Source organism: Schistocerca cancellata, chromosome 3, assembly GCF_023864275.1.
Source record: "Schistocerca cancellata isolate TAMUIC-IGC-003103 chromosome 3, iqSchCanc2.1, whole genome shotgun sequence".
Classification (NCBI taxonomy): Eukaryota; Metazoa; Arthropoda; class Insecta; order Orthoptera; family Acrididae; genus Schistocerca; species Schistocerca cancellata.
In genome coordinates, this window is record NC_064628.1 from 681,938,840 (window position 1) to 681,965,050 (window position 26,211).

Consider the following 26,211-nt stretch of genomic DNA (forward strand, 5'->3'; position numbering starts at 1 on the left):
TGTAAAAGCTTCATTCTCATCCAGTTATTATTAGAGGTGTAATAAAAATGTTCCTAAAAAATAATTTTGCGTACTCTTACCCCAAAAGAGGACGCTGGGCTGGGGCAAGAGTACGCAGTGCGTACTTCTGTCCGCGGCACAAGAAAATAAAAATGATTACAAATAAATACGTGGAAAAACAAATTAGGAACTCTTTATTTTTCGGCGAATACTAAAGGCAAACGTCCTAATGATCGGAGAATATGGTCTAAAAAAAAATTATAGAGGGGAAATGCAGTGCTGCACAATTGCTTGTTCTTGCTCCAGTGATAGTTTCTGAGACTCGCCCGAGTTACTCACTACCTTTGCCGGTTTTAAGATGTTTTCTTTAGGCAGCCTCTGAAAACCTGGCAGCTTTGGATGCTTGCAGTATTGATCTCCCACTTTCAATAAGGCCAAAGCCTTGATGGCAGAGCGGTTCTGTTAAAGGCTGAGGAGTACTGGTAACACCGGCTCTCGTCAGATCGCCGAAGTTAAAAGCTGTCACGCTTGGCTAAGATTTGAATGGTTGACCGTCAGCGGCTGTCGAGCGCGGTTGGCAAACGGGGAGCACTCAATCCTTGTGAGGCGAACTGGGGAACTACTTGCTCGAGAAGTAGCCGCTCCAGTCAAGAAAACTGACAACAGCTGGGAGTGCTGTGTGCTGACCGCTCGATCGGTTTCTCGAAAAAAAAAAGTCCGTTATGTTTTTGAGAGGGAGGCATATTTGAAAAAAAACACTTCTCAACGAAAGAAAAACTACAGAATGACAAATTAATTTAATTGCTCTACGATGAATAATGAGGTATTACGTTAACACAAAAAAATGCTTGATTATGTTATAAGCGACTACATAATTCGGAGTGCAGATTACGGGATAAAAGTTCGCAAATAGTTTCTTGATGTGGTGAAAGAGCGACCTGCGAACTTCTACCTCATTAGACCCGCGTACCTTTACCCCATTTCGCTATTTTCTTTTTCAACAATCTACATATGACTCACACAACTAAGTCGTGGAGATGAAGGATACTGGAAGCTTATAGCCCCCATTTCCGGAACTGTATTTATTTAATTTTTAAGTAGATTTAGGTTCATCTAACACTCAACGAAAACTACACGGATTTTACATCGACTGCCACGAGGATCCAGAACACAACAGAGGAGATAATGACCTAATCGCTGCCTGGTGAGAGAATGGTGAACTTCTGCTTCAGGGACCTGAAAACTTCAAGTGTGCTCTTACCCCACACCTACTTTTACCCCCACCGACCCTATTATTATTCTTATCTTCGTAGCGAACAAAGTTACAAACATTCTGGTTAATGTCACGATAGCTAAGCAACATTTGCTTGATGCAATTTTTATTTTACTTCCGGACAAAACGCTGTCTGGTGTGGTCAAGGTAAGTGGACTGTGTAACGACATTATACTGGGCGGTTATGATTAAAGTACAGCTACTTACAGAGGTGGGTTGTAATTATCGTATGGCGGAACTTTGTAGATATTCTAATTCGTTAATGCGGAACCGATTAACAATGAAAAAATTAGTTCCAGTGTTGGCCATCAGATGCAAATATGGCGCTGTACAGCATCTCGTCAATATCTCCGGCGCTCACATTGGACAAACTGTATAAGCGACGGTTAATAACAGCCTATCAACATTATACTTTTCTCACTAGTTTGACCTTTTCTGCCCACATCCCGTTCCTAATGCATTACATATGGAAACATTTCTATACGTCTTTCTTGCATTTGGGCAACGGCCTTGCCGCATTGGTAATACCGGCTCCCGTCAGATCGCCGAAATTAAACGCTGTCGCGCTTGGTTAAGATTTGAATGGTTGACCGTCAGCGACTGTCGAGCGCGGTTGGCAAACGGGGAGCACTCAATCCTTGTGAGGCGAACTGGGGAACTACTTGCTCGAGAAGTAGCCGCTCCAGTCAAGAAAACTGACAACAGCCGGGAGTGCGGTGTGCTGACCGCGTGCCCCTCCATCCCCGCATCCAGTAACGTATATGCGCTAAGGATGACACGCAGGTCGGTCGGTACGGTTGGGCCTTCCGAGCGGTGTTTGGAGGGAGCTTTTCCTTGCATTAACAGCATCAGATTTGCACCTGGTAGCCAAAATTGGAACTAATTTTGTTCCAGCGTATATCGGTATCGCATTAACGCATTAGCATATCCACCAGGTTTCGCTGCCATACGATAACTGCAGCCCACACTGAACCTCTGTGAGTAACAGCACTTTAATTCACCCGGTACAAGAAAGGCAAAGGATGAGGGAAGTGATAAGGGGTAAGAAACTGCTCACTCGGAAGTAGAACGCAGTTAGAACGCAGGCCCAAATAACCCAGTAAAATGTTCCCAGCCACATCTACTCCAAATTTCTCACTAATATGAGGGAAGAACCTTGACCACCATGCCGCATACATCCACACAACTCTTATCTTCGTACATATTTTTTCAGAATAATGAAGAAACGATTTCAAGTACCGCGTACAGCGGAAAACTTCAGCGAGCATTGAAACACAGAGCCGGCAGGTCGTTTGAGCGGACGGAGCAGCAGCGTTAGAAGGCCAGCTGTTTCGTAAACTGCCGACTCGTCTCGCCATTAGCCTCCGTTAGCGGCCTCGATGCGGAGGAATGCAAGGCGAATAAACTGGAAGCGCAGCCTCCTGCGGAATCTAATGATAGTTCTGAGCAGTCGCCAGCTCTCCATCAGCGCGCAGACAGGACGCAGGCGACCACGCGTGGGCAGTACCACGAGAACAGCGTCCACCTTGAACACGCCAGACGTCCACACCCGTTCACAGTCGTCGGTATTCCTTTCGCTCCGGAAGCAGCCTCTGCTCTCTAGGAGGTAGTATAACTTTCATACGCGGCGGACGACTTCGGAGCAGTGACCTTATTTCTTAGTTAATATGCTCGAACGTATTATCCACAAACCGTTGAAGACACAATCGACCCTGCACTAGTCAATAAGCCACTTGAGAACCTCACTTTTCTAACAAAGGCGAGGTCCTAGTGGATATGGTTTGCACGCTGATTTGAGGCGAATGTCGATTTTTCTTTGTCCATCTAAAATAAAGTTTCTTGGTGTCGGTTACACCTTAAGGTAAAACCTAACTTTCTTCAGTTCGAACAGGCGAACTCCTTATCAAGTACCACCAAATAGCGTAATTACTTACCTCGCGTGTGGAGGGCTCTGTGAGGCGAACGCGAGGGAACTGTGTTCTAATCCCGGGCAGGCACACACAGTTTTAACTTACCAATTTAACGATACATAGATTTAGCATAAAGCAGGATGATTCAGTCCCGTGGGCAGATTAATATGAGACGGAAACCGGACAACAGAGTATTCGGTGGTATCGTTCACAATGACTGTCCTACAGAAAGTTTTATATTTAACAGAAGCCTCGAAACTCATATTCAGTGTTTTCTCGACTGGAGGGCTCATCTCGTTGACAGATTTCTGGAATCAAGGTTACAGTGTCACTGAACAGTATTGAACGCTTCATATAATTATCGTCCACTTAAGGTAACTGAACTGCAGTATTAAGAATCACAAAGTTTTGATCATTTACACAGTGATATAAAATTTCTGACAGGCAGCAAAGTAAAATTTATTATAAACTGAGAAAGTTTCTCCTTGCCAATTCTTTCCATTCCGTAGAAGAACTTCTATTATTGTAAAAGATGGGGGTGGGGGTACGAGTTGCTAACTCACCTCTGTTTATATTTTTTTTCTTAAAAAAATTGAAATCTTCAGAATGTAGCCGCGTGTACAAATTAATCCGCGACGTGAATGTGTAATGTCTCGTTCCACATCATTACAATGTATCGTGCAAAATGATCCATGGAACATGTTACTAACTAACTAACCATGAGATCATTACACCAGACATGTTGCCATTCGAGCTGTGACTTCACTTTAGCAGGCTTCTGAGCTGCCCTCACAGATTCTCTGCCGGTAGAAAAATGCAACACCCCAAAGGACAAGATCATTTTATTGAAAAGTGACGTGACAGGTGGTATAGGAGTATACGATAACAAATTCAGACCAAATGAAACACACGTATCACACACAGTAGAGTGTGCCCGAACAATCGCATCAGTACACAGTGTTCCCTCTCTGGTGGCAATGCAGGCATGTATTCTCGCATGCAAACGATTACAGAGGTTCCAAATGGCTTCCAGCGATGGACTTTCCCAAGCATCTTGCGGCTTTTGTAGCAATTCGGGAATGATTCTTGTAGGCGCTGGAGAATGGTTAGGTTTCTCGCTTCATGTCCCCTACTATATTTCAGTTGGCAAAATACACTACTGACCATTAAAATTGCTACACCAAGAAGAAATGCAGATGATAAACGGGTATTCATTGGACAAATATATTATACTAGAACTGACATTTTCACGCAGTTTGTGTGCTTAGATCCTGAGAAAGCAGTACCCAGAACAACCACCTCTGGCCGTAATAACGGCGTTGATTCGCCTGAGCATTGAGTCAACAGAGCTTGGATGGCGTGTACAGGTACAGTTGCCCATCCAGCTTCAACACGATACCACAGTTCATACAGAGTAGTGACGCGTATTGTGACGAGCCAGTTGCTCGGCCACCATTGACCAGACGTTTTCAATTTATGAGAGATCTGGACAATGTGCTGGCCAGGGCAGCAGTCGGACATTTTCTGCATCCAGGAAGGCCCGTATAGCACCTGCAACATGCGCTCGTGCATTATCCTGCTGAAATGTAGGGTTTCTCAGGGACCGAATCAAGAGTAGAGCCACGGGTCGTAACACATCCGAAATATAACTTCCACCGTTCAAAGTGCCGTCAATGCGAACAAGAAGTGACCGAGACGTGTAACCAATGGCACCCCATACCATCACGCCGGGTGATACGCCAGTATGGCGATGACGAATACACGATTCCAATGTGCGTTCGCCGCGGTGTCGCCAAACACGGATGCGACCATTATGATGCTGTAAACAGAACCTGGATTCATCCGAAAAAATGACGTTTTGCCATTCGTGCACCCAGCTTCGTCGTTGAGTACACCATCGCAGGATCTGTGATGCAGCGGCAAGGGTAACCGCAGCCATGGTCTCCGAGCTGATAGTCCATGCTGCTGCAAACGTCGTCGAACTGTTCGTGCAGATGGTTGTTGTCTTGCAAACGTCCCCATCTGTTGACTCAGGGATCGAGACGTGGCTGCACGATCCGTTACAGCCATGCAGATAAGATGCCTGTCATCTCGACTGCTAATGATACGAGGCCGTTGGGATCCAGCACGGCGTTCCGTATTACCCTCCTCAACCCACCGATTCCATATTCTGCTAACAGTCATTGGATCTCGACCAACGCGAGCAGTAATGTCGCGATACGATATACCAAAATCGCGATAGGCTACAATCCGAACTTTATCATAGTCGGAAACGTGATGGTACGCATTTCTCCTCCTTACACGAGGCATCACAATAACGTTTCACCAGGCAACGGTGGTCAACTGCTGTTTGTGTATGAGAAATCGGTTGGAAACTACACTCCTGGAAATTGAAATAAGAACACCGTGAATTCATTGTCCCAGGAAGGGGAAACTTTATTGACACATTCCTGGGGTCAGATACATCACATGATCACACTGACAGAACCACAGGCACATAGACACAGGCAACAGAGCATGCACAATGTCGGCACTAGTACAGTGTATATCCACCTTTCGCGGCAATGCAGGCTGCTATTCTCCCATGGAGACGATCGTAGAGATGCTGGATGTAGTCCTGTGGAACGGCTTGCCATGCCATTTCCACCTGGCGCCTCAGTTGGACCAGCGTTCGTGCTGGACGTGCAGACCGCGTGAGACGACGCTTCATCCAGTCCCAAACATGCTCAATGGGGGACAGATCCGGAGATCTTGCTGGCCAGGGTAGTTGACTTACACCTTCTAGAGCACGTTGGGTGGCACGGGATATATGCGGACGTGCATTGTCCTGTTGGAACAGCACGTTCCCTTGCCGGTCTAGGAATGGTAGAACGATGGGTTCGATGACGGTTTGGATGTACCGTGCACTATTCAGTGTCCCCTCGACGATCACCAGTGGTGTACGGCCAGTGTAGGAGATCGCTCCCCACACCATGATGCCGGGTGTTGGCCCTGTGTGCCTCGGTCGTATGCAGTCCTGATTGTGGCGCTCACCTGCACGGCGCCAAACACGCATACGACCATCATTAGCACCAAGGCAGAAGCGACTCTCATCGCTGAAGACGACACGTCTCCATTCGTCCCTCCATTCACGCCTGTCGCGACACCACTGGAGGCGGGCTGCACGATGTTGGGGCGTGAGCGGAAGACGGCCTAACGGTGTGCGGGACCGTAGCCCAGCTTCATGGAGACGGTTGCGAATGGTCCTCGCCGATACCCCAGGAGCAACAGTGTCCCTAATTTGCTGGGAAGTGGCGGTGCGGTCCCCTACGGCACTGCGTAGGATCCTACGGTCTTGGCGTGCATCCGTGCGTCGCTGCGGTCCGGTCCCAGGTCGACAGGCACGTGCACCTTCCGCCGACCACTGGCGACAACATCGATGTACTGTGGAGACCTCACGCCCCACGTGTTGAGCAATTCGGCGGTACGTCCACCCGGCCTCCCGCATGCCCACTATACGCCTTCGCTCAAAGTCCGTCAACTGCACATACGGTTCACGTCCACGCTGTCGCGGCATGCTACCAGTGTTAAAGACTGCGATGGAGCTCCGTATGCCACGGCAAACTGGCTGACACTGACTGTGGCGGTGCACAAATGCTGCGCAGCTAGCGCCATTCGACGGCCAACACCGCGGTTCCTGGTGTGTCCGCTGTGCCGTGCGTGTGATCATTGCTTGTACAGCCCTCTCGCAGTGTCCGGAGCAAGTATGGTGGGTCTGACACACCGGTGTCAATGTGTTCTTTTTTCCATTTCCAGGAGTGTATTACGGACACACAACACCGTGATTCCAATACAACATTAATTTATTTCTCTCCAAGGAACGTACAACATGGAATATAAAACATTAATTCAAGGACAATCAATTTGTCGTGGACGAACATCCTCTTGTAGAAGAACGACACCGCCCAGCTGGAGTCTTCCTGAACCTGGTCTTGGTTGATGAGTTTCATGGAAGTTTTCGAGCAGGATCAAATATTCTTTCTTCCACCTGTTCCAGAAGTGTTTTACCATCTTCTGCAGCCGTTGAAATTCCTTGGACAAGTCCTTTCTAACTGGTGATTCTGGACCAGTAGGTAATGTTGTGAGTTGATCACCTACAAGGAAATGTGCGGGCATCAGTGGCTCAGATTCCTCTTCCCCTTGCGTAATTGGTCTAGGGTTTAGTGCTGCTTCTATGCTGACCAGGATTGTGTTGAGATCTTCGTCCAACTGTGACTGTCCTAAAACTTTTCTCAGGCAGCGTTTGACAGATCCCACCATCCGTTCCCAGAATCCTCCCCACCAACGCGCGTGTGGGGCGATGAATTTCCAAGTGGGCGAGGTACTTGTGCGTCTTGCTTGCCATGAGAGCCTGCCACAGCTCCTTCAGCCATAAGTGCGTGGCATGGAAGGTAGTAGCATTATTAGTGTAAATTGTGCTGGGCACTCCTCGTCTTCCGACAAACCGTTGTAGGGCTTGAAGAAATCTGTCAGTTGAGATATCTGAGCATAGTTCCAGGTGTATGGCTCGTGTTGTTGCGCATGTGAATAGAGCAATATACGCTTTCTTCGTAATACGTCCTTTTCTGACATATAATGGACCAGCAAAGTCAATACCTGTTACTGTAAATGGTTTCAGTGTTGAGACTCGTGCAGCTGGTAATGAAGCCTCAGTTTGTTGAACGTGAGCTTTCACCATCTTACAAGGTAGGCAACGGTGTAGAACATGTTTAATTGCCTGTCGAGCTCTAAGGATCCAGAATTCTGTTCTCAGTTCAGGTAACACTATGTTCACTCCAAGGTGATGCAAACGAATGTGAGTCTTCTGGATCAGTAAACGTGTGAAATGATGATGTCCTTCAAGAAGAATAGGGTGGCGTTGATCTCTGGGTAATTCTGCAAACTGCAGCCATCCACCGAGACGAATAAGACCATTATCCAAGAATGGGTTGTAGCGAGCTATCTGAGAATTACGTGGTAGAGGCATGTTGTTGTATAGTACATGCAGTTCGAGCGCAAAATGTTGCTGTTGAACAACTTGAATCCAGTAAGTGCGTGCTTCGCCCAAATCTGATGCTTTTAGTTCTCCAAATGTTCTGTTTTCTTTCAATAAGTGCCGTTTAAAGCGAAGTACCCATCCTGTAACTCTTAACAGCTTGAAGTAGCTACTGTACCGTGTAGCTCTTAAAATAGGAATTGTTGTTTGTACCATGAAGACTTGGTCTGTTAATTTCTTCTTTTCTTTCTTTGTTAACCAAGCAGGTCCATGGAACCATACAGAAGCATGGTGAAGTTTATCTGCTGTGGTACCTCTGGAGGTTAGATCAGCTGGATTTTCATCACCAGGGCAGTTACTCCACTGTGACGGATTCGTTAATCGTTGTATTTCCGTAACACAGTTTGACACAAAGGTTTTCCATCGATTAGGGTCATGTTGTATCCATCCTAAGGCTACAGTTGAGTCATTCCACAATGTTGCACGACTTGCGTTATAGCTCGTGGCCTTACAGAAATAATGAAGTATTCTTGATCCAAGAAGTGTCGCTAGAAGTTCCAGCCGTGGAAGAGTTATTTTTTTGATGGGAGCTAGTCGGTTTTTACTGCAAACTAAATGGACTGATATCATATTTGTTGTGGTGCACCATACATAAAGGACTGCTCCGTAGGCCTTTTCTGATGCGTCGCAAAAGATATGGATTTCTGGCTCAGTGTTTTCAGATACACCAACCCATCGGGGCATTTTTATGTTTGAACGTGATGGCAATGTTGATACCCACATTCGCCAGCGTTTGCTAAGATCAAGGGGTAAAAGCTCATCCCATTCAATTACTCTTGACCAAATTTCTTGAAAAATTATTTTTGCAGTGAGGGACACAGGCGACAACAAACCCAGTGGGTCATAGAATCTAGCAGTGTTTCGTAGTACTTCTCGCTTAGTGGCAGGACGATTTATAACATTGTCGGTAACATTGTTGTGAACAACACTGAGCGTATCAGTCTGTGTGTTCCAGTGGACTCCCAGTACCTCCGTATCTGTAGTGTTTATGACACCTTCTGATTACCATATTCCCATCAGTTGGCTTGAATTTATGGCCCACTTTGCCATTGGTAGACTGATCTGTCCCACGAGTGATGTAAGCTCATAATATAAGTTAATTACGGCATTGTCATCTTTAGCACCTGCTACAAAATCAACATCATCCATGTACATATTATCTTCAAAAAGTAAAGCAGCTTGCGGAAAATTCGTTTTGTGCATTGCAGCAAGTTCTTTCAGCGTGGCTGCAAGGAGAAACGGACTGCAGGTAAGTCCGAAAGGTAGCCGGGTGAAGCGGTATGTAATCCTTTCGTCAGTTGTAATATAGTTTCCTTGTTGATCTACGATTTCTTTGTACCAAAAAACCTCGTGAGATCTCTATCTTTCCTGCGAAGAACTAACTGTAGAAAAGCTTGTTTGATATCGGCAATTAAGGCTACTTGATGTAGACGATATGTCAGTAATGTTGAAAGAATGGCAGGAAGTAAATTAGGACCTATTTCTAAAGAATCATTCAATGAACGTGCATTCTGGTCGTACGACGAACCAAATACAATCCTCCATTTGATGACACCTAACTTTTCTTTCTTTACTGCATGATGTGGCAGATAAAATGTGTCACGCAATTTCTGTCCAGAAGGGGTGACTTCCACATGTTTCTTCTTGATGTGTTAGCCGTTATAGGTATTCCATCTACTAGCAACTTCGGTTCGCCTGACATATACCCTCGTAGGAAAACATGTTTGTTTACTGTAGAAAGGGATGGGTCTTTATCAATGGTCGATTCAAATTGTTCCCAGAAGCGGGACCTTTCGACATCTCCACAAAATGACTCAAGCTTAATTGCTGGTAGCTTGACAGAGTGGAATACAGTTGGTTGTCTGAGCACTGGTGGTGACGTGATATTCATCTGCGACGTTGTAAAAGCTTGTAATCAATTGCTTTTGTAGCCTTCTGTATAGTGCGTTTGACTTTGTCTATATATTCATCACAGCTCAGCACGTCTGCATTGTATTCATCGTCAGAGAGAAAATTATGAATAGCGCCATCTAATGAAACGAGCTTCTCTAGAGTTTCTTGAAGACGTTCCCTGTAATGTTCAAAATCATCAAACGGGCTTTCTATGGTAAGAGCATCAACAGCCGCAAAAAACCGCGTAGCCTCCCTAGTTCGCTTTCTTTTGAAGTTTGCTAACTGTATCACTGATTCGTCCTGCATTATGTCTTACTAAAGACGGCTGTTGTAAGATTGTTTACGAGTGCGCTTTTGAATAGCTTAAACGTTTAACAAGCAGAGTATGAGCAAACGTAAGTGAACGAAAACATTTTAACAAAACTAGCTACTCTGAGTGCAAGTTTCAGGCTTGCAATACAAAGCCGCAAAAATTGTTTCGAAGCAACCAGTTCATGCGATCATATTATATTGGAATGGACTTAGCTTGTGATGCGGTCCGACGTCGTCTCTTGTTTCCTACAGCGTGAAGTAAGCCGTTAATTGTAGAAATCACGCAGGAAATCGCAATTTCTTCCCGGGTTTCGGCACCAAAATATTACGGACACACAACACCGTGAATCCAATACAACATTAATTTATTTCTTTTCAAGGAACGTAGATCGTGGAATATAAAACATTAATTCAAGGATAATCAATATTTCCAGAGTGTCTATAATTACAAAAATCAACCCGCAACAGAAACCTTCCTCATGTCAGCACTTGTAGGTGTCGCCACCGGCACCAATCTTGTGTGAATGCTCTGAAAAGCTAATCATTTGCATATTACAGCATCTTCTTCCTGTCGGTTAAATTTCGAGTCTGTAACACGTCATCTTCGTGGTGTAGCAATTTTAATGGCCAGTAGTGTATATGGTGATCTTGCCGCTCAGGGCAGTTGTACACCACGAAGAGCATTCTACGTCGCAGCAGCCGTATGTGGATGTACATTACTCTGTTGATACAGCACATCACCTTCCAGCCGAAGAAATGCCAGTAGCACGGGAAAAACAGCCTGTGCAATGTAGCGCACCCTGCTTACTTTACCTTGCAGAAACACCAAATATGATTCCCCCCCCCCCCACATACCATCAAGCCTGGGATAGGACCTGTGTGTCGTGGCTGAATATACTCTGGAATAGGCAGCTCACCAGGCCTCGCTATACGCGTGTACGTCGATCACTCGCATGCAGGCAGAACCTACTCTGATCAGTGACGGCATCAGAGCGCTATTCCACTCTTCAGTCAATTGTTTCACGACACCACATGCTTAGCGGTGCCTGTGGTAGGCTGGCTAGAGGCAAACGTGATCGTAATCCTGCTGCAAGCACACGGTTCCCAATTACCCTTGGTGACATATCTGGCGGAAAATGTGCCAGTTTTCTTCCCTGAACGATGTTCCGTCGGCCAACGCTGCTCACACAGTCTACATCCACATCTACATATAAACTCCGCTAGCCACCAAGCGGTTTGTGGCGGAGGGCACAATTCGTGCCTAAGTCATATCCCCCCCCCCGCCCCCTCTGTTCCACTCGCGGATCGCGCGAGGGAAAAATGACTGTCTGAACGCCTCAGTACGAGCTCTTATTTCCCTTATCTTTGAATGATGATCATTACGCGATTTGAAAGTTGGTGGTAATAATATATGCTCTACATCCTAGGTGAAGATTGGATTTCGGAATTTAGTGAGCAACCCCTTCTGCTTAGCGCGTCGTCTATCTGCAAGTGCGTCCCACTTCAAACTTTCTATGAGATTTGTAACTTTCTCGCGATGGCTAAATGTAGCAGTCATTAATCTTGCCGCTCTTCTTTGGATCAGTCTCTTGAATCAGACTCAACATCCCATACAGACGAACAATACTCGACGAACTAACGCATTGTAAGCTATTTCCTTCGTTGAAGGACTGCATCGCTTCAGGATTCTACCAATAAACCGTAATCTATAGTTCGCCTTACCCGTTACTTGTGTAATCTGATCATTCCATTTGAGATCATTTCGAATAGTCACACCCAGATACTTGACGGATGTTACCGCTTCCAAAGACTGATCATTTATTTTGTACTCATACATTAATGGGGATTTTCGCCTTGGTATAAGCAGTACGTTACACTTACTAATAATGAGAGATAACTGCCAGTCATTACACCACGCATTTATTTTCTGCAAATCCTCATTGATTTGTTCACGACTTTCGTGTGATACTACTTTCCTAAAGACTACAGCATCATCGGCAAACAGTCTAAGGCCGCTGTCAATACCATCAACCAGATCGTTTATGTAAATCGTAAAATGCAGAGGACCTATTACGCTGCCCTGGGGCACATCTGAAGTTACTCTTGTTGAATTTACCCCGTTCAGGACGACATAGTGCTCCCTGTCTGTCAGAAAAGTTTCTATCCAACTGCACATGTCATCGAATAGACCGTAAGCGCGCACTTTTTGTAGCAAGCGACAGTGCGGAACTGAGTCGAACGCCTTTCGAAAGTCGAGAAATATGGCATCAACCTGGGAGCCGGTATCGATCTTGATGTGCGTATGTACGACGCGGACTTCTAGAACCTGGTCTACGGGTGTGGGAATGTTCCACAGACCACTGCTAAAATCAACGACATCCCAGCGATACACTGTGGCTAACATGCGCAGTAACTCGTCGGCTTGTCCATTCAGCTTTCCACAGGCCCTTAATGCGACCACGTTCAAATGGCTGAGGTTGTTCATCGGGAGTATGTACTCGTCGGCGGGGCATGGTTGTACCCTAGAACAATGTTGCAGACGCTGTTCTCCTCTAAACTCACAGTTACCCCGTGCAGAGTCAAAACAGAGGATGCACAGACAGGCCTCCTCAGTGCCATCTGAGCGCCAGTAACCGTGAAAAACGAATCACTGTCACCGAAACCCCTCAGAACGCTCCTATTATACCCTGGAGCCATTGAACAAAGTTCTGGATGTTGTTACATTTTTTTCGGTTTTGTATTAATGAATGCCTTTTCAGTTCGTGGTCAAGAAAAATTCCTCATTAATGCAGGCAAAAATACTCATGAATGCTGTGTGTTGAACAGAGATCCTGCATTTAAGAGTAAGAGAAACTGAGCGGTCGGCTATGGGAACGGGCGTGGGATGATATGTCAACCACGTTTATCAGCAGCGTTCTGGCTGTCAAATCTCAACGGCATAGAAAGCTGTTAACACTCAGAAGACTATTGCCTCGTACATAAAGGCATAACCATTGTGGCTGTCATATCCTGCATCACCCATGTTAGACCCGCATATCTAGCTTCGAACGATGAATGTTTCTTTCCAGCTGCGTGGTCAAAGTTTCATTCAAACAATGACTGCATTAAGGGGGGAAGTGGGAACGGGAATAATTACAGGAACACATTACTCTGTATTAAATGAAGATTTAGGAAAATAGCAATGTGATAGGTTTGTAGTACTTGGATCAAACATGGATGAAAAATGCTGGAAGGAATACCTTGTTACCGCTACTAGAAATAGGTCAGGACACGATATTATTTTATGCTGCTAGTAGAACGCCAGATTAGACTGCAAGTTTGGTCGTGTACTGCAGAGCGGGAAATGCGCAGGCTGCAGTGGAGTAAGTTCCTAACTAACCAGTAGATGTTGTCTCTCTGGTCACCGCCTTATGAGTCCGCCTTCGTCACCACTTCACGTAATTACGCGAGACAGGTGCTGACAGAACGCAGCGCCTGCGGAAACCTACGGACACCTGCAGTACGGATTCCCCCGCCTGACTCAGAGCTGCGCCGGTTAAGCAACATGTTGATAACGACACCTAAGTTCTCATCGTTGAAACAAACTTTACTCTAAATAAAACGAAGATGAATTACCGACGGTACTTTGTTTCTTCCGAGAACATTGACAACCTTCTTGACTCACTTCGCTAAACTTGGTGCCGCGATTTTATCCGAAATGAATTAGGGAGTCAGAAATTCGATAATGCAGCGCAGTTTAGATGCCAACTAATTTTTGAGAAAGTGTTCGTTTACGCTTCAAACAACTAACTTTACACATATGAGTAGAGTGACGATTGTAGAGACATAGATGAAAGGGACAACTATTTAACAAAGGCACTTACTGCAAACTGCAACAGATACTGCATCTATGAACAAAGTAGAAGAAAAGAATGTCTCAGTGCAACGAGACAGAGTAGGTGAGACTTTCAAGGAAATGGTAATATAAACCTGATATAATATTCAAGTGGACTATTCGGAAATATTTTTGATAGGATGCTAGGCAATAAATGAAAAAAATGACAAGCGAAACAACTTAAAACAAGGAGTTGAAGACGTCAAAACAAAAAATTTATGTTGGTTTGATGCCATATTTCGTATGTTAAGATGACGGGTGCTTAGGTAGCAAGCAACAGACAGAAATTAGTACTGGCACTCCAGAATTTCTTTAAATGTTTGTATAATTCAGATGATGAATCAGAAACACAGATAGCTATGAATAAAAAATAATGACATTCCGATGAGCCGTATAAAACAATTCGAAGGACGGGAAGGTTCTACTGTTTCAGTACTAGATATGAGTGAAGTCGGAGGAAAATTTATAAGCGAGAAATTTGTGTAGCTCTTTACAGAACGTCTGTAGTGGAAAACAGTTTCCCAAAACGAGATCGATGCTTAAATATATTACTTAACAAGAAACGAGGCACGCAGCAAACAACGAAGTTTCGTTTTTACAGCCTCCTATCCAGATAGTATAAGATACTTATTAAAATTAAAACCAACTGTACAGAAAAAGATTTGATTTTAATCATGCTGTCCTTGGAGATGGATATAGTACAATGGATTATTTGCGTGTAGTGAAGAAATTTATAGGTCGCAGAAGTAAATAAGTTATGGATACACCTTTCGTTAGTGTACTGAACAACAAATGTAGCATTTCTACAACTTCTTTTAAATTTGATCAGGATAGTGGGACATTCAGAATTGAAAGCGGATTCAGGTAAGGAGTTTCCTTATCTCAAAATCTATTCTTAGCAGTCCAAGTGGCTGTTTTGAGATATCTGAACTGGGAAAATAAACAGAATACTTGTCAACGCATCATATCTGCACTGCCATTTTTTGGATGCTGACATTCCATAGTTTTGCACAAGTGCAAAGTATGGATAGTCTTGGAATACTTTTTGCTTCTCTCCTTCCTCCAACCCGCACCCTAGACACGCTACGAACATTTCTGCAAGAATAATCGCTTTTATTTCCTATGCATCTCATAGCCACTATGACCAACATCGTCACACGTCTAAGTTAGTGGTATATTACTGGTCGAGGTAATCAGAGCGTATCGACCATTTCTCCTCTGTACCAAACGGACTTTCTTTTAGTAAATTCCAAACAATTTTTAAGTTGGTTGCGCATTTTGGTCACCAAATTCGACAGACAGCCCTTATGTTGCCGTTATTTTATTCATTATTTCTTGAAACTACCAGGGTTAAAATTAACTTACAGAGACCTCTCCATGCGTTTAAACTGTAAAACCAACCGTTCGCCGTTTAGCGAGATTCCTGTCATTAGTGAACGATAACGGTACGTGACGTCATCTGGCATTCAGCTGGCCTGCTGAACAGTTAGCGCATCTCATTGGCCACTGGTGCAGTTAGTGTGCGAGTATACACACACATACACAGCCGCGCGCTTTTCAGTAAACATGGGTCTACAAGGATCATTTGCAAGATAATTATGAGTGTGTGGTTTAGAGCAGCCACTGAATTCAACATAAAAAATTGTCCTACTCGGTATTAATGTATCTGAAATGTAAACTTTTACAGTCCCCCATTTAACTGAGATCCATACCAGCCCCACCTAGGGTTTTTTATGTCACTTATCACTTCCTTCACCTCTGACAATGATTTTTAAATGTGGAAATTGGCAAGATTCAGTGTGGTTCGAGGTCCACGCCAAACCGTAGTTGCACCTTTAATTATTTAGGTAAGTCACTTCAAAGGTCAGATGAAGGAAAGGGTGTACCGCAGCCTAGTAAAGCACTGCAGCGTTCAAACCTTGGGGCTGACGACAGCTTTACTTATCCACCAAGCGTTTCATCATCATCATCAATATCACTGATTACTCTTGTTCAGATGTTCCTGCAGCAGCAGCATGCATCTAGCTTCAATTTGCACTTAAGGAAACTAGTTCCGGCGGTTTCACAGAAATACCAAAATTTAATTTCGACCATTTATTTAGGCCCTACACGAGATTAACGTATGTTACCGAACACAAAAACATTCAGAAGCATATAGTGATGTTCACAGCTGAATAATGGTACTGGAAAGCAAATAACATTCGCATTAAATACTGTATTAGGGAGTCTCGGTCGGAAGTTGTTCATTTTATCTAAAGAATGTTGATTTTTGGATTACAAATATCCACTCAAACTCATTAAGTTTACATTTCTACAATCTATTTTTAAATTCTTCAGTAGATCCAATGTTAATCCTATGGATTGCAGTAGACAATTGTGCCGATGGAACGCAGAGCACACCTGCACGCAGACCGAAGTTGCTAACCTCCCTTATCAACACGTAAGTGATCAAGATGGTTATATATCAACACTTTGATACAAAACAGTCAACGAGTCTGCACCCAGCTTTACCTGTTCATTACTACGTCACAATTTACGGTCGTTGCTCTGAAATTGTTAAAATACTCTATGGAGTTCGAGCCTCTAGGCGTCCAGATCACGAGACTATGAGAGAAAGGACGTCCCAAATTCCGTGAAGGCTTATTCTGAAATTAATTCCAATGAAATACTTATAAATATATTGCTACAGCCCACTAATTATTCTAATGAATAGATAGCGACGGTTAACTACACCACATAATGAATGTTACTGGTGTCCTGCTTGACCCAGTCACGTCGGTTAGATCTCTGGGCGCAACGTTGCAAAGCGATATGAAATGGAATGAGCATGTGAGAACTGTGACTTCGGTTTATTGGGGCAGTTTTAGGAAAGTGTGGTTCATCTGTAAAGGAGACTGTATAAGGACGCATGTGCGACATTTTCTTAAGTATTGCTCAAATGTTTCGGATCCGTACTAGGTCGGATTGAAGGAAGATATCGAAACAGTTCAGAGGCAAGCTGCTAGATTTGTTACCGTTAGGTTCGAACAACACAAGTGTTGTGGAGATGCTTCGGGAATTCAAATGGAAATCACTGAAGAGAAGGCGGCGTTCTTTAAGAGAAACACTGTTGAGAAAGTTTAGAGAACCGACGCTTCAACAAGACTGCCGAATGATTCTACGACCGTCATCATACACTGTGTGTAAGGATCACGAAGATACGATACGAGAAATTGGCCTCATACGGAGGCATATAGGTAGTCTATTTACGAGTGGAACGGGAAATTGTTGAATAAACAAGTTACAATCGGTCAATCCAAAATGCTTTCAGTGTGGCTCTCATGAAATGAAAATAAGATTCCCTTTCGTCCATTACGAATATTTATGAAAAAAGAAATGCGATTCTGGCTAGAAATGTTATTTTATTCTTAACGACTTCCGCAACTCCCGATATCCATATCATATGCCAGAGATGTGATTCGCTCTTTCGGAATCCCTTATTTGCTCTCGAAAGCGTCAGACGAGCAAGGATGCATCTGGAATCATCCAAGTATGATGTGTTGATGTTTCTGCAGTAGCTTAACCAGAACAGGTGTGAGCAATGAAGTGAAAGTCGGCAACTGCGAAGTTATCAGCAGGTGTGCGCGAATTGAACGGAAAGTCTTACTCAAACTTTCTACGCCCCGATGGCCGGAGAACATTCTCTCTAACCGAATGAACTCTACTGTACTATATCATAAATTTATGTAAGTGAGAAAGAATAAAAGAATCTCGCCAACTGCTATGAGACTATGATGGGTGGCGAACTGGTTAAGTCAGTGGACTCTACAGAAGTGGGATTCAAATAACAGCTCGACCATTCTGATTTACTTACCTCGTGATTTCTCTACATTAGGCCAGGCGAATGTCAGGAGAGTTCCTTCAGCAAAATTCGCGATTACTTTTCTCCCCTCATTCTCGTCCAGTCGTAGAAAATGCTCCTACTCTAATAACATCGATGTAGGTAGGATGTAATAGTAGCCTTCATCCCTTTCACAATGTAGATCGAACATTACAGTCCACAGTATTATAACAAGCCAACCCTCAAGGTGGTTCAATCTAATCCACGGAAAGTCACCATAAACGTCGCTAGCAAACGATGACGGCACAGTCTCCAAAGTGCGGGTGTGTTTAACTTTTATTGGAGTACATACATTCTGTGGCTCACAATATGAAATCGTTGATTCTGTTAAGCGTGAAGAGATCTGAGACGAATCTGCTTTTGGAAGGAGAGAGATTTCGACCTGGCGTAAACTTTGGCAACTTGCTCTAAAAATAGCATCCCCAACGACGCTTGTTTCCTTGGAGTGTGTCGTACATTTCGGGGCGATGTGCCATTCAAATAGCGGCAACAAAACAAAAAATACCCACATCAACATCTTTTACTCCACAACTTGTCAGACATACAAAAGAGCTATATCGTTGAATATGTCTAATAATATATATCTGCTATTATGGCGCAAGGAACAGTATAGTTTAAATAAAAAATTAAAAAAGAACATATAATGGCTGATGATGTTTGCGAAAACGCATTGATCTTTATTTCATGTTCCCATAGTCACTAGCCGACTTGGTGAGACTAAAAATATTTTTAGTGAGTCAAAAGTTGTTTGAGGTAAGAAAGGTACCCGTCGCATCCTGTATACTAATGAGCTAACGTGTATCTTCTGGGTACGGTGTAATAGTAATCCACTTACAAAAAATATTAAGAAGGTAGCCATCACTCCTTTGGATATAATAGGTTTTGTGATTCTCCCGCAAAAATTAATTCTAGAGCATGACACGTCTTCGATACTCGACTCTTAATGTAAAAAATATCGGTGTGAAAATCTTGCCTTACTCCTGCCCGTAGTTAAATTACTATGGACATCCATTTAAATCACAACACTTTATACAGGATTAGCGAAACGTGTAAACAAGATAGGCAACGACTGTATTCATTGTCGGTACAGCAGACGAAGCAACACTCTATTATACGACCATGAAACATTACGAATTGTTCACGAAAATAATGTTTTACAAACTCGTTTGAGGAATTACTGCCGGCCGTTGTAGCCAAGCGGTTCTAGGCGCTTCAGTCCGGAACCGCGCTGCTGCTACGGTCGCAGGTTCGAATCCTGCTTCGGGCATGGATGTCTGTGATGTCCTTAGGTTAGTTAGGTTTAAGTAGCTCTAAGTCTAGGGGACTGATGACCTCAGATGTTAAGTCCCTTAGTGCTTAGAGCCATTTGAACCATTTTTTTGATGAATTACTCTGCACCGCACAGATTGTCTTTCTCTGTAGTACATTTGAATATGTGACAAAAGTATTGACTTATTCAACTTGTCGAACACACAAAGAATGGTTGCAATTGCCTCATAACAGATTATTTACAAAAGTTTTACAAAGCAGTTTCCAGAAATAGTTCGTTTCGCATCCGGTGGTTCTCCGCCTTGAGGAACCTTGTCTGAATCTTGATGGTGGAAGAGATTTTCAACACCTTCATTTGGATGGCAAGGAAAGCAGAGGTGATACAGCACTGTTTTTTTCTAATCAGTATTATAGTGGAAGAGATTTTCAGCATCATCATTTGGTTGGCAAGAGAAGGTGGCGGTACAATAATGCTTTTTCCTTATCATGTCACTTTTCAAATCTTTCAGAAACGTCAGATGGAATGAGGACGTTTGACACTGTGGGTGATCTAAGGAGGTCGTCGTTAAGCTTGGCGGTCCTCCTAGCGATATTCAAGAGGAGAAGCACCAATACGATACGGCACTTAACATTTAAATAGCACAATCACATAAACAGTTATATTTACACACTTGACACAGAAACAGTATCGAACTACGATGATGTAAGAAGAAGCATTACGATCACTGCCCACCGTGAGATTGAATGCCGCCTGGTGGCGTTGTTGGCACGTTACGCACCAACGAAAGTACTTTGTATAAGCAGAGCAGAGACGAATGGGGGCATCATCCTAGCGGCGATACGGGCCTCAGATGAGCAAAAAGCGACTTTGACGAAGGGCAGATTGTTATGGCCCGCCGCCTGGGAACGAGTGTTTCGAAAAAGCTAAGAAGAGCAACTGTTCTCGTGCTCCTGCCGTGAGCGTCTGTGAAAGGTGGTTGAAAGACGGTAATGCCAAGAACTGGACGACCACTCCCACCAAAACATGGAGGTCGTGGGCTTTCCAGCACTGTAAAGTTGGATAGGCGGCGATTTGTAGTAGAACTTACGACAGAGTACAATACTGGTGCAGGAACGAGTACTTTGGAGCACATCGTGCAGTGCACTTTGTTCAACATGGGGCTCCGCAGCTGGCGACTCTTATGTGTTCCTTGATGAACCAACTAAATCGTCAATTACGATTGCAATGGGCGAGGGATCATCGAGATAAGACAGTGGATATAAGGAAAAGTGTCGGAGGAATGACGTTTCTTGATACACCAGGTCGACGGTCGTCTCCAGACACACCGTCATCCAGGCGACCGGCTACTCGAGACATACAACTCGCCACTGAAGCAGGTTGGTGGGGCTAGTATCATATTGTGGGGGTCACTCATCTGGGCTTCCGTGGGACCTGAGGTAATAATCGAAGGCACCATGACAGCCGTGGACTACATGAACATGGACCACCTGCATCCCTTCATGCTGATGTGTTCACTCTGGCCATCTCGTGTTGCAGCAGAATAACTGTCCATATCGCGAAGCCAGAATTGTGCTACAGAGATTTGATGAGAATGACAGTGAACTCCAGTTGAGAATGACAGTGAAATCCAGTTGATGTCTTGTTGACGAAATTCGCCTGAACCCGATGCAACACATCTGGAACGCCAACTAGGAGACCACAAACCACCGCCCCGTAATTTACAGGAACTGCCTGATCTGTGCGTAGACATCTGATGCCACATATCTCCGGAAACCTACCAAGGACTTGGAGTGTCCATGACATGCATAATCGCTGCTGTATTGCGTTCCAAACGTAGATCAACACGCCACAAGGCAGGGATGTCCAATTCGCGGGTGGGCCGCATGCGACCGGAAGAAAATATCGGTGTGGCCCAAGAAGTGAGCATCGGTAAATTAGTCTTCTTACTACGTGGCTCAGGTGCGCTAAAAGGTTGGACATCCCTGCTATAAAGGATGTGGTCATAAAATTTCGGGTCGTCAGTATAGGCAGCGTAGTATTTCAGGATTCAGAAGGATGTAGGTTGCAGTAGGTACTCGGAGATGAAGAAGCTTTCACAGGACAGAGTAGCATAGAGAGCTGCATCAAACCAGTCTCTGGACTGAAGACAACAACAACAACTCTCATTCGGGAGGACAGAGTTTCATATTAGTGATCGGCCATCCAGAATTACTTTGTCTTTCGTTTCCCCACATCACTCAAGGCAAATGCCTAGTTTCTTTCTATGAAAAGTACTAGACCGATTTCCTTTTGCAGCTTTCCCAATCCGAGCGTGTGTTTTGTCTCCAATGGCCTCGTTGGCGATAGGACGTTAAGCCCTACGCTTTCTTCGCAAGCATCCTAAGTACAGCCACTACCAATTTTATAGAGGCTTGGGTGAGGCGTAGAAACACCGTTTTTTTTCCCCTGCTGCATTTGCAAATGCAATGGCAAGAATGCGTAGTTTGGTGCTGTAAACAGTGCGCCATATGATGCATTATTCCATGATGATTTTCAGTTCGACAGAAATTGTGTGACGGTCAAGTATCACATACTTTTCTTAAAGATGAAGGGGAGGCAAAGACCAGGGAGTGCATCAATGGAATTAGACATTTTAAAAGTAATTCGGTGCAGTATCTACAGCTGCAACAATTCTAAAATCCTATGCCATTTTGCGGTTATGGGTTAACTGAAAAGCGACAGGAAAAATATTTACGTGGTTAGCAGTTTTAATTTATTTCAAGACGCAGTATTAAGTATTACTGAATGAGGTCACGCTGTAGTTAAGACATTAAAATGTCATTCACGGGGAGCGGACTTCAAATTTTTGTAGAGGCGCTCCTGCTGTTTCCCTCTTCCTCTCAAAGCAAATTCCAGGACAGGTTTTTCGAAAATGGCGATTTCGTTCTCCCTGCTTCTTCATTCCGAGCTTGTACCGTCTCCAACTACTCCTAGCTTTCAAGGAAAGCAAAAGCTATGGTAAAGTTAGGTGTTTTTCTTCCAAGAAAATCATTTAAAAGTCGGTGTTACGCAGGCTTTCAACAAGGTCGGAAGTGGAACTTTTTATGGCCTCTTAAAAGTCGCCATTCGTCTTCCGAAATATTAAAAATACTCCATACCCCCAGGTCTAGCCCCGGCCCCCTACAAGCTATCGTATTGGTGCCCTTGCTCTCGGTTTGTTTATATTTAATCTCCAAAAGAAAAATTCGCAGTTACATGAATTTACGAAAATCTTTAGTTAAAACTTCGCTAGTTCTGCGCTACTCTGTATTACTAAACAACTAATTTGATGTGGCTTCTAGGGGTCTCCTGGAACTTATTCCTAGCATGGTTTGACGCAGCCATCGGCTAATAAGTGTTTACGGGCTACTGATCACGACTTGACAGCTGAAACCGATATTGACAACTTTTTGTGGGCATTGGCTGAAATAAACTTCACGAAACTAACAGCCCAGTTGCTATTCTTGTTTCTGAAGTATACTTAATATTTAGTTAAACGTCCGGCCGACGTTTTAAGAGAGGACACTGACGCAACTATCGCAGCTAAACGTCCAGCAAATAACACAATTATCGCAGCAAAACGTTCAGCAGCCAATGCGTAATTGGCACGGGCACTGATAACACGTGTGTAAAGTAAAGCGCTGGTTGGTATAATGACGTCGACAACATTACGTATCTCGCAGTGCACTGTGCGGGTTTATTCTCAACTGCTGCGTCTCGATTCCTTTGAAGAGACATGTATTCCTACAGGAGACTATATTATGGTCCATGCGCTCCACACCCAACTGTGAGACGGCAGGCGTATTGTCGAAAGCTGTTCGCATTTCATATACTACAGATTCCATTCAAGACGCTTTATCAGTGGGAAGCCCCGTGATGGATAGCGTGGTATCGTTGAGAGTATGTTTGATGCCTATGGTAGATGTAGCGCTGGTTTACTTCGTTCCTCTTCATCGTATAATACTGGTCGGCATATCGCAGTCCGAACCTATGATATACAGTTCAGTTATTTAAAAACTTCCCCATTTTCAACAGCAGCCGCGTGATCACTGCCAGGAAACTAACCTCCTTCTTCAAAAACATTTTCTCTCTTCATTTTTAAGCAAAGTATTAATTCCACACACGCCAAATAACGACAGTTATGTTCTATAACTCGTATTAGTAGAAAAGTGTTTCAGAATGGTGCTCCGCTTAGTGTCGAACTTCGAAAATTGAGATGATCTTAAAACGGTTGTTGCAATAAGCATCATTCTCGCAGGCCATGCAAAGAAAAGAAGGTTGTGGTTTATAGCCCCCAGGACTAGATCATTTAGAGACGGAAACACAGTTTCGGTTGGGAGAAGGAAATCGGCCGAGTCCTTTTCAAAACAACCATACATGTAGTCAACTCAAGCGATTTACGCAACATGGAAAATCTAAAGCTAGATGACGAAAGGGGAATTTCAATGCCCCGCAGCGCGTCACTACAGAGGTGAAAGAGCTTAAGGTTCTTTCGGCACCCCGCTTGTTAAAAGAAGAAAATTGGCTCGGGTAAATATGTATAGCGAGGCAAGTGGCCGTGACGTTGAATGCCTGCACTAACAGAAATGACCCAAAGATCTAAATCCCACTCATTACGAAGAAGACTGCGATATTTAACCAGTGTCACTTCGCTCGGTTTGCAGGCTAGGCCATTCCCAGATGTGTTCAGGTTTGCTAGAAATTTTGACGTTGGGATAAGGTAGGTAAACGCGACAAACCGTCAATAGGCCACTTGTAATTGCTTGTCATCATACCGCGCATCTGTGACTATTTTTTCGACAATGTAAGATTTTTTGCTCTTTATTTTTCAATGTGAAGAGGACATGTGCTACCTGTTTACTGTCTTGGTATATGAGAAGTTAGTATACATGTATTTGCAAACCTATAGCTTGAACAGTGCCAGTTTCTAGCGATAGCTGATGATAAAGCCAAGGAGCGTAACAATTACGGTTGTCTGCGTGTAATTTCGCAACCGAGGTGGTAACTTCAAACCTGCTGTCGCTCTTGTCCACTAGTCCACACAAAGTCCGCTGAATCTCATAGAGCGATTCTACATTTCAAACACCTTTTTACTAAAGTACGAAGAAGAGACTCTACCTCCACAGTGCTAAGTCGGATCCTTCGATGGTTGTACTATTGAGAGGGACAATTCGTTTTTCTTTATCATATTTTTATAGGCAATGTATTTGGAGTAATTATCCAGTGGTAATCTGTCTCTTTACACAGAGGGAATTATTAAGATACGAAAGTTGATCTGTCTGTCTAGCAATCGATATCGCGATCACCACTATGAGATATTGATCCGTTCATTGTAAGCGCTACTAGAGACAACGGTACAGGTAAACACACTCGTTATCAATCTACAAAACGAAGAGCAAAATTAGCTGAACTGTTTTGTTGTATTAAATTAATACTTTGGGTTGGCTTACGCGCTTTTACGATGGCGGACAAAAACTATGAATTCACAGCAAATAATTTCGTCTCTAAGAAACTATGTTGTTTTTTGAGACATCAGCTCTTTGCTCTCCATAACATGTATTGAAACTGACTGTGTCACGTTACCAAACGCAAAATGTTCTTCCTAGTTGCTTAAATTTTCAATTAACTTCGTTTTATTGGAGGCTGCAAACAAAGTGTTCACACTGCCCCCGAAAGATGCTTCGCAACTGTTTTCAGGTCAGTGGCCAAACATGTAGTCCGCTAAGTCAGGCGCCACAACTGTCAAACAAATGCTTCCGATGATTTAATTTTTTATGTTTTTGCAAAACGTATTTATGCTGTCCTAGGTCCCTTACATCTTCAGTCCTTTCCCAGTGACGATATATACTTTTTTATTTATTTTTTTGCTAAACTCAGCTATGCCTCCTAGGTCCCTTACCTCTTCAATCCTTTCCCAGTGATGTGCGACTTTACCATCTATGATGCGATGTTACGTGTGCGACAAAGCTTAAAAAAAAAGAAGTTTAGAAGCTTACCTTCTCTAGTACTGCTAGGACGTCTTCTATGGTCCACCTGCGGATTTCTTGGAGCGCAGCTTGTTTGCTTCTCGTAAGCATGTCTCAAAAGCTGACCCGGAATTTCGGATTGTCGTGTACTGTAGACCGTGTCGGCGACCAAAAGCCTGGTTAACAGTTTGAACGGTACGCGCCAAAGCTCTCAGCTGTTGGCCGCCACACAAAAACACGAATAAATGACCACGCTGTCAACAAGCGAAGCTGAAGCGACGGCTGCGGTGAGGGACGCACCCTGTCGAACACAAAACAACTCGTGGCCGGCAGTGCGACGACAGATTCCGCGGCACTTCTTACGGCAAGCTTTGGCACACGCAGCTGTTTTTGCCTTGAGGCGCGGTACCGGCTGCACTGTCACGACGATTTCTTGCGTCTTCGCAGCTTATGATATCACGTTTCCTGTGGAGACACGGAGAGGGGAAGCGCAGCGCATCGCGCCCAGCGGAAGACCCGGCAGTTGTGGTGGCAACCGTTCGACGACTCACCGGCGCGGCACTCGCTTCTTACATTGCCTCACAGGTGGCACCACGTTGCTCGTATAGCGTCGCTCGGCCGCGTCTGTTGTCAGACGAAAGGCTCGCACGTTGAGACGAAAGCGGCTAAGGGCTACCGAAAAAATCGTGTTTTACGTCAGCTGACATCGACGGGCGTCAGTTCCTGTTCTGTTGTAATGCA

At 44.2% G+C, this 26,211-nt stretch overlaps 1 protein-coding gene across 1 annotated transcript in view; it reads right to left on the minus strand.

Moving 5' to 3' along the window:
- Positions 1–25,978, minus strand: part of LOC126176507 (uncharacterized) — a 403,754-nt gene extending 377,776 nt beyond the window's left edge. The window contains exon 1 of the mRNA XM_049923663.1: positions 25,501–25,978. Within this exon, the coding sequence (XP_049779620.1) occupies positions 25,501–25,581 (81 nt within the window). The 5' untranslated portion in view covers positions 25,582–25,978. The remainder of the gene's footprint in view (positions 1–25,500) is intronic.
- Between the last annotated feature and the right edge of the window lie 233 nt (positions 25,979–26,211).